The 9,404-nt window shown below is 41.0% G+C and overlaps 1 protein-coding gene across 1 annotated transcript in view; it reads left to right on the top strand.

Annotated features, from left to right (window-relative positions):
* Positions 1-5,046: 5,046 nt before the first annotated feature.
* The window catches only part of LOC142803538 (zinc finger Y-chromosomal protein-like), a 118,065-nt gene continuing 113,707 nt past the window's right edge, over positions 5,047-9,404 (top strand). Inside the window, exon 1 of the mRNA XM_075888665.1 lies at positions 5,047-5,227. Within this exon, the coding sequence (XP_075744780.1) occupies positions 5,104-5,227 (124 nt within the window). The 5' untranslated portion in view covers positions 5,047-5,103. The remainder of the gene's footprint in view (positions 5,228-9,404) is intronic.

Genomic DNA, 9,404 nt, shown 5'->3' with positions numbered 1-9,404 from the left:
CGCCATATAGCTCCACGTTTGTCATTTATGAGCGGTAGGTATTTGACTCCTGGCAGGAGCCAGTACGGCGAAAAGGGGCAGGTGGATAGCGTACCGATCAACGTGGCCAACACTGTGTAGGACCAGCCACAAAACGTGCCCGACAACGCTGCCTTTGGCATACACATCACGTGTCGGCTCAGTAACGAGACTTTCTTTTTTTTACAAAATGGTCTCCCTGAGAAACACCCCATGCCCTTCCGAGCAAGCTCATCTAACATCATTCACTTTGTGGATATGACAGTGATTTTCTTTAACTGTTCTTCTCACTAGTGTTGTTTTTTGTCATCTTTTCTCTTTCTTCCTTTCGCGAGGAGCAGCTCCAGTTTTTGATGATGATGATTGCGGCTCATATGCCCTCTGCGAGATTTTCCAACAAATTATTCATAAGCAAAAGTGAACAAATAGAACTTAAAGACTAGTTATTTACAGAGTCGTGAAAAATAGATCATAGACGCTAATTTAAATACTTGCTAATCACATTATCCTGAGTCATGGAAAAAATTCAGTTAATCGCTAAACAAATGTCCCAGTGGCCGTAATTTTTGCTCTGGTGGTCCCATGCACGGACGTACGGGGAGACGGAAGCAAGAACGAATGGACGAACGGAAGTGCGAATGAACTGACGCATGCTTTGCCCCACTCATCATCATGCCCTCCGTGAATGTGCTGTGATTTTTTATGGACAACGACAATGGTTCTTACTGAATGTCCACTAAACTAAAAACATTAGGAGGAGTATTGACCAGTGTACCCAAATAAAACACAAATATTATTTCAATAATATTTAGTGTCCTTCGAAAATATTTAGAGCAACAGAATTGGGTAGCCTGCTTCGTTTAGACGCTTGCTTTGGGTCTCGAAACTGGACGCCATCTTGTGGTAACACGATTTGGTGATCACAAAATATTTAAAGCAAGTTTTTGGTGGCTGAATTTTAAAGTTGTGACTTAACTTCTTACCAAAAGCAATCGCAATGAACGCACTGGCTTGTACTTAGAGAAAAGCTTTGTCACAATATGCATATTGTGTTTTCATTTTTATTTTATTTAATCGAAACCTGAGAGTAAAAAAGGTTCCAGCAGGGAAGGTAGCCCTTGACGTGCGTTTGCACGCAGGCCAAAGGCTAACTTATATAATTAACAAGAAGATAGGGGGAATTCAGGCAGTTCTTTTTTCCTCTTTGGACAAGTGTTTATGTGTTTTCAGCAGTCTTGAGTTCAGTTGGTGAGTCCGCAATTTTGATCTCAAAAACAAACCTAACAGCTTTTCTTTGTACTGCTTCAAAATTGTTTTGTTACCTTTAGTACAGGGGATCCATAAAACACAAAATAGTTAAAGATTCGATATTTTTTACGTAAAGTAACTAAGCAGTTTATTGTTAAAACGAGAGTTTGCAACATAATGTTTTAGCAAACACAACCTAAAGAAGGCAGTAGAAAGTACGTTGTCTTGATCACATATGAAGCAGCGCACAACGACAGGCAAAAAAGAAATAATAGGAACACCGCTACCTTGTCTATGTGCAACTTCTGAGACAAGTCATTAGGTACTGTTACGTCCAGTTATTTGTGGTTGTTAACATGTTATAGCAATAACGAGCCGATGTTATAACTTAAGTGAATTGTTCCTATTTCTGATGACCACCCCTCACGTAATGTCTCTCGGGACCATTGAGGTACCAATATTTGAATAAATAAATAAATAAAATGAAGAGGTGTCTTCACCTTACAGAAAAATAAACAGTTTATTGTGCGTTCAGTGTCATAGCAAAGTCATTACAACAGCTTAATAGGTGATAAATGCAGGGTATGTTGATTATTACTACTCACGAAAGAGTACACAATCGTGCACCATCAGTCTGATCCGAGTTCCTGGCAGTACTGCGTTTACGACGCCTTTTACAAAAATTGATAAATAGTAGCGGCTTCAGAACACTACTCTGTGGGACACATGATGTTAGCGAAAGAAAGTTCGAATCACTCCCATATATTGAAACACACTGGGAATGTTCTGTTAAATAGTGTTAAATTTAGGCAATCAATTAGTGGGGGGTTAATTTATGACCATGAGTTTTGTATTTAGTTTGTGATGCAAAAATTTAACAAATACCTAACAAAAATAAAGAAACAAGACATTCGTTTGGCCATTTTATTGAAAGTTTGTAAACATGAATGAGCCACTGAGACTCAGTTACGGTTGAGTAGCCATATGTAAAGCCATACTCAAAGTTGTTTGGCGCATTGTTAGAGAAGTGTTTCAACACGCTTTGATAACACATCTTCAACCCTTTTACATTTTGCTGACGGTAATATGATGGAGTGGTATTTTTTTCACAAGTAAATGCTTGCCTTTGTTAAAGATGGGAGCAACATGAGAACTTTTTTAGTCATTGGGTAGTTTTGCATTCAACAGCGAACTTCGAAAAATCGCAATAACAAAGAAAATGACTTTCAAGTAAATGATTGCCTGGCTTAAAAACGGGAACACGAAAAATTTTCCAATCAATGAGTAGTTTTGCACTCAACAACAAACATAGAAAAAGTGCAATAAGAAGAACAGCTACACTTTCTTCATAACGACCAAAAAAATATGAGGGATATTATGCGGACTACACGAATATTGAGTGTTCAACTTCAAAGTTATTGCAAGGACATTAGAATACCAAATAAAGTCCACTTAATTAGTCGGAAAAAGTCTTTGTGGAGGGGTATACCAAGATTCGCATGCTTTGTTTTTTTTTTTTTCTTCTAAAAAGGACGTTTTTAAGAAGCAGCTGGCGACTTTATTTCAACTTCTTGAATGATGCTGATACTGGCGTACCATTTTTTCAGATGTTTTTTTTGCGTTTATATTGAAGATTTGGTGCGTAATACGTTGAGTGTTTTTATCACTCTTTTTAGATTTTGTTGAAATAAATGACCCTATGCAGTGATTGTACTCTTTAGTGAATGTTTCCCACAACCCGTCAACATAACGTTCATTACAATTAGTCATTCTTCACACATTTGGTGTATTTTCACTGGTGATCTGAGAAGGAACAAAGGCTGTCTTCATAGTAGGAACGAAGCTATAGGAGCACTGAATTTTCTGAAACGTTACCTTAGGTGATTGCCACCGCAACTCAGAAAGCAATTGTATTTTACACATACCCGCAATATACTCGACCAGGCTTGCGTAAGCTAGGACCCCTACATCAAGCAACTGGTTCATAACCTTGGAGAAGTGAAAAATAGAGCAGTGTGGTTTGTCAGTGGCAATTATAGAAAAATGCTTAGAATTTCAAAAGTCAAAATAAGTATGGAATGGCCAGCTCTTCAACATTGCCATGGTAACGTCACAATAAAATTTCACCAAAGCATTTGCCATTCTAAAAGAGCAGTAAGCAAGGAATTGTAGTTTCAGCTTTTCAACTTTGTTACCCAAAGCCGATTATCAGCTTCAAATATCTGGGATACCTTTCAAGGGTGACGCTTTAAGCTACTCTCTCTTTGTGAGTACTATAGGAGATTGAAACACCTTGCAATCTTGAGCTGTGGGCTTATACTCAAATGACGCTTTTTTCAAGCTGTCTGAATGTACTGATTTGTGTTTATTTATATGTAATGTACCCTCTCGGCTGTAATTCCCCTTGGTGAAGAGGTACTCAATAAATGAATAAATTGTTAAATAAACAAACAAACAATATATAAAACAACTAGTATTCATGTACTCTTGCCTAATCTTTGCAGCGTAAAGTGGTTGAGCATTTGGGACCGAATGTGTTGGATCAAGGAATGGTAAGAATTTGAAGATGACGATGAGATAGGCCACTTTCAATTGAAATGGTACATTTAAAAATATTGCTACTTAGGAACGCTAACTCTAAATAGCACTAGACCAACGTTGTTTTCGAGTAGGTGTCCTAACCACTTGAACGAGATCGTGAGTAAGCATAATGTCAAAGACCATATTAACATCTTTTTTCGATTAGCGGCTTGTGTTAAAGACTTCCCAATCAACATTAGGCAAGTTGAAATCTTCGATTACAATATTTTACTCTGAAATTGTGTCAAATGTACTTGGAATTTCAGCAAATGATCGGTAGCAGCATCTGGTGTTCACGCGTATAACACAAAGCAGTGAATACAACAAATTATTTCGAGGCACCCACACTGGAGATCAGTTACATCAGCTGAAACAATCGCTTGGAATGAAGCCTTCACAAACATAGCAGCACCTCTACCTTTAATTGTTCATTCTTCGAACGACTCTTTAATTCAGACGAAAAACCTAAATAACGATTATTTCAGTTCGGAACCACATTTAAGTGAGTACATTAATATGCGAGTAGTGTTCAATTAGGTGGCCTCAATAGAATCCTTTTTTTGTTTTTTATGTTTGTGTGGTTATTACGATGCTTTTATTACAATGGTTTGTGCTTTAAAGGAGGAAAACAATAACGTTTTCGTCATCCTCCTCTGGGTGTCATTTCAGCTCTTGTGCCAGAGGGATAGCTCCATACACGTGTCAATATTCAGGAGCGACCAGTTCTTTTTCACAGTTTCGTAGGGTTGCTGCCATTCTGATCTATTTGGCGAAATAAAAGAACTCATTCATTGGATCTAGAAGGGCCGTCATTATTATCCCTCAACTCCTGCTTTGCTTCAGCGTGTAGCCCCGTATATCACGGTGCTTTGTTGGAACATTATTCAGGCATATATATGTTTGCATATTGAGTATATTCTGCATGTGGGCTCATGTTGCCCTTCTTTTGCGCTACATGATCTTATAAACACTTATATTCACATTCGGTCCATTTAGTTGTTTGTAACATATACCCACTGCAAGTATGTATAAAATTTTATATTATTGGGAGAAAGTTCTTTCTAAAAAATTTCATTACGAACAATGACATTGTGCATAAAACTTCTTGAATTACTAACTGAACATATGTTCTATCGTTTTGTTTCAACCTGTGCACCCCAGCGGTGGTACGTAGACGAGAAAGTCGATTGCAGGGCTGTGTTCGCGCGGGGTACAGTGCTCGTTGTGGTAGAAGTTCTCGTAGCTTTTCCGGTTATAATGACGACTGAAAAAGAGTTCGACGAGATCCGCCAGACCACCAACGAGCTTTTATGTGTGGACGCGTTCGCCAGCACACACGAGGCTATTGTTAAACAAGAGGTCACCACGTCGCCGCAGCTTGGTAAGGGTGCTTGGCACATTCAGTGCCCTTGATCTGCTTTATTGGTCTTTTCCACGCGCGGTACAACCAACAAATCTACTAGCGGTGACACACATCTCATAATCCAGCATTGGTGTTTGCTTTTAGAATGATGAAAACGGTGAAAAGCAGTATGACCAATGAGCGATTCGACTACATCAGCAAGTATGACGGTAGATAATTTCACCAATGCGAATTGTGCGTGATGGCGCTTCTGACATAATTGACAAGCTTAAGCTTGCCACTAACACCATCTTTCAGGCAAACGTGTGCCTTGGCTCACACTTACCTTTTCCTGATGCATACTCGTTCGTAGATATTATACACCATTTTAGTGATCTCTGCGCATACACGGGAAAAAATTGTCGAACAAGTTTATGTTTCGTGCTTACTGGACAACTCTTAAAACCTTATAAAACTTCTTGCTGAACCAGTTGGCCCACGCTTATAGATCAAAACGCGAGACGTAGACCAAAAAAGTGTGCTTGTTTTTCTTGCCTCATCCACAACTCTGTGATCTTTCGCACCGTTTCCTAAAATTTCTCTGAAAAGCGCTTCGGGAAAGCACCAACGTGCAAAAATAGGAGTGAATAAGTCATATTTTAGCAAAATGTGCAGCAAGTAAACTGACGTCCAATTGACAACACAAGAATACCGCATTGATAACATTTATAAGAGTCATGCCATTGCAAATTGTACACGCAGGCAAATTAAAGTACAGAAAGAGAGCGTATACATCAATAAAATGCAACAGATCTCAATGAAGCAGGCAAACGCACACACATATACAAAAAGCGATGTCATATCCGAAACGACTGATCACCTACAAACCACTGATTGAGACACCACTCAGAATTGGGGTGCAGAGCATAGAATAACGCCAGTGAGCAGCTCTTCTAGAGTCGAATTTGTCAGGGCTCACGTAATTCAATATTTTTTATATAACCACGACGACATTTGTCCGGCAACGAAAGCAATGACTGAATTAATAAACATGAGCAGGTTTTACAGACTTGCTCGAACACTTGGCTTTAAAAAAGGCAAGAAACTTACTTTTAAAATGCTAGAAATTCAGCAAATAACATACAATAATGAAAAAAATCCACATGAAGGAAAAAATTCGGAAAATCCCACGTGCCTTGAGAATATATGTTATGGAAAGCATGCACATACACGGTAACTGTGTTGTAATTTTTTAGTGAGCAAAACGTTACTAAGGGGTGCTCAAGATGTGTAAAAATTCTCGCACAGACATAACTTAAACAACCACATAAGTTTTCTATCACAAGCTGTTTACAGTTGCGTAGCAATGCCGAAAGCAACACAGGTATTAGCCACACCAGACTCGGTAAGCTGATATAAAGCGCTCCTTCTCACAAGGAACGTAGCCCAGGACACTGCTAATAAACATGCTTAGTTGGATGACAGCTGACTGCAATGCACCCGACGTGATGGCTGTATCGTGAGCAGTACATGTGTAATGTTGATGAAATAGTAAGCTAGAACTGCAACCACAGTTTGTGTTTGACTAACATTAGGGTCCACTTAAAATGTATTTCCGAGACCTTGCCTGGTTCTGTAGTAGAATGCTAGAATTCTATTTCTGCTGAACCAGTGACATTTATTGTTTCCGTTCGTCCCGTCAAATCTTTTTCTTCGTCCGGTCAGCTTTTTCTTAACGCTCAAGCGTTAAATTTGCCTATGTGTGTCGCTGACAGGTAAAGATAGCAAATGAAAGAACTAGTATGCCACCGTAAGCGATTCCTTCACGACACCTCCAGTCGTGGATATCAACCTTCACAGAAAATATCACGTAGACCATTGTGCAAAATGGCACCTATACGTGAGGTTCCTAAACGATGAACGCACCCAGCGACTAGGTATGCCAAGCACGCTTTGCATAGCTTTCTTCGAATCGAAAGTCCCCCGGATAATCAATTAATGTAAAGGAGTTAGATACAACAATTTACTATGCAAAATCCATGAGCAGCCGACAAAAACTCATGGAAAGTACCAATAATTATATTAGTTTTCAAACTCGAGTTCTGTTCTTTCAAAACAGCAGCATGGATTCTCAAAAGTTTCACAATCGCGAAAAAAAAAGACCCGTCGCATATCGCAGCTTTTAAGGCCAAACCTCATAAGCGCGAAAATGCACGCGACAGCGACAAGTGACGCGAAGTAGATCGGCTTCCCGCGATCAGTCACTAGCGCAGGCAAACCTCATTCACGCGACGGCTTCGGCGAGCGAATTCTACTGTTGCTGGCACGAGGCCGTCTATTCGCACCAAGAAAATCGCGTAGCGAGCGGTGTGCAATTTAAAAATAAGATATATTGTTGTGTAATGAAACGGAAAGTGTTTATTATTGCCTTGCAGCATTTTTTATATGCACATGCGTAATAAACATTGCATTATTTCTTGTTGCGCATACGTGACTCGGGCAGGGTCACGTGCACCTATGTAGTCTTTGTCTTTTCTGGTATTTCGCTATTGGCTGCTTGAGCCCAGCACTTCCGGGCGATGAGCGACGGTTTCCAAATCTGGAGAACCGAGCGATCGCGCGAAAACGAGCACGCGACACGTCGAGCGAATGCCCTGTTTCGTCGCTCATAGCGTCGCTCGTTGCTGTCGCGTGCATTTTCACGCTTATGAGGTTTGGCCCTTACGGTGCAACTTGCTGATTGCGTATTTTCAATGTGCCATGACTTCGCATTGCTTCAAGGGCTATTCAGGGAACGAGTAATCTCTGACTGTGCAGAAAACAAGGTGAGACTAACTATAACCGACTGTATGAGTTACAGGAACAAAGAAAACAACATACTGAAGCGCACTTCTTTTGTCAACAAGATCAGCACCATAGGAAGCGACTGGCACGCAAAGAAGCGCTCTACGACATCAGTTCTTATTTCACCATGTAATTTGATCGCTCGACTGCAGCATAACTACACTTTTAAAACAAAATGTTTCCTTATTGATCGTTTGAAACCGACGACTTACACCCTACTCATGCGGGGAAGCATATTTTATGAACACAGCTTGACGGCGTTCGATCGATTGATATGTGGGGTTTAACGTCCCGAAACCACCATATGAATATGAGAGACGCCGTAGTGGAGGGCTCCGGAAATTTCGACCACCTGGGGTTCTTTAACGTGCACCCAAATCTGAGCACACGGGCCTACAACATTTCCACCTTCATCGGAAATGCAGCCGACGCAGCCGGAATTCGAACCCGTGACCTGCGGGTCAGCAGCCGAGTACCTTAGCCACTAGACCACCGCGGCGGGGCAGCTTGACGGCGTTACAGACAAACAAAAGTAAGGATTTACTTGTTACATCTCCAGTCTATCCAGAGCTGCAGTCAGTTCTTCTCTTGGTGCGTTCAAATGGGTGCACTCGTATAGAAGGTGCGCGATAGTTTCTTCGCAGCTGCAGTAAGTGCATGTAGATGAGATGGCCATTTCATTGAGATAGGAGTATGCGTTCGTGAAAGCCACTCCAAGCCACAGGCGGCATAAAAGAGTCTCCTCAGCTCGAGACATCCCTGAGGGAAGACGCAGCTTCAGATCGGGATTCAAGTTAAGCAGTCACGCGTTTGTGAAGTCTGCTGAGTTCCGCTGTAACGGCGTGAGGTGGCGTGCAAGCGAACGAAGTCTTGTAGCTGCGTTGGTTCTTGAGAATGGGATGGCTGTGTATTGTGTACCGTCGTGTGCAGATCTAGTGGCCTCATCTAAGTGATCATTGTCATGGATACCGCAATGGCCTGGCATCCACTGATACACTATGCTGTGCTGTTTCTCGATTGCTTGGTGATGAAGAAGCCTTATTTCAGCTACTAACTGTTTATTAGGTCCTTGGAGACATAGTGACATAAGACATTGAACCTCATGTAGCTGCGACCAAATTCCCGAAGGTTTTTTAACTATAAACTCCAGAGCTGACGTATGGCGGCAAGTTATGCAGCTGTCAATGACGTCAAATGTGACGTCATGAATTTGATTGTGAAGTGCCTCGCGGAAATAACCACCGCTCCTCTTGCGCTTACTGAAGAGCTTACACACACACACACACACACAAACACACACACACACACACACACACAATCACACACACACACACACACACACACGCACACACACACACACACACACACACAC

The sequence above is a fragment of the Rhipicephalus microplus genome, chromosome 3 (genome assembly GCF_043290135.1).
Source record: "Rhipicephalus microplus isolate Deutch F79 chromosome 3, USDA_Rmic, whole genome shotgun sequence".
Classification (NCBI taxonomy): Eukaryota; Metazoa; Arthropoda; class Arachnida; order Ixodida; family Ixodidae; genus Rhipicephalus; species Rhipicephalus microplus.
The sequence above is the reverse complement of the archived record's forward strand: the minus strand, read 5'-3'. Positions and strand labels throughout refer to the sequence as shown.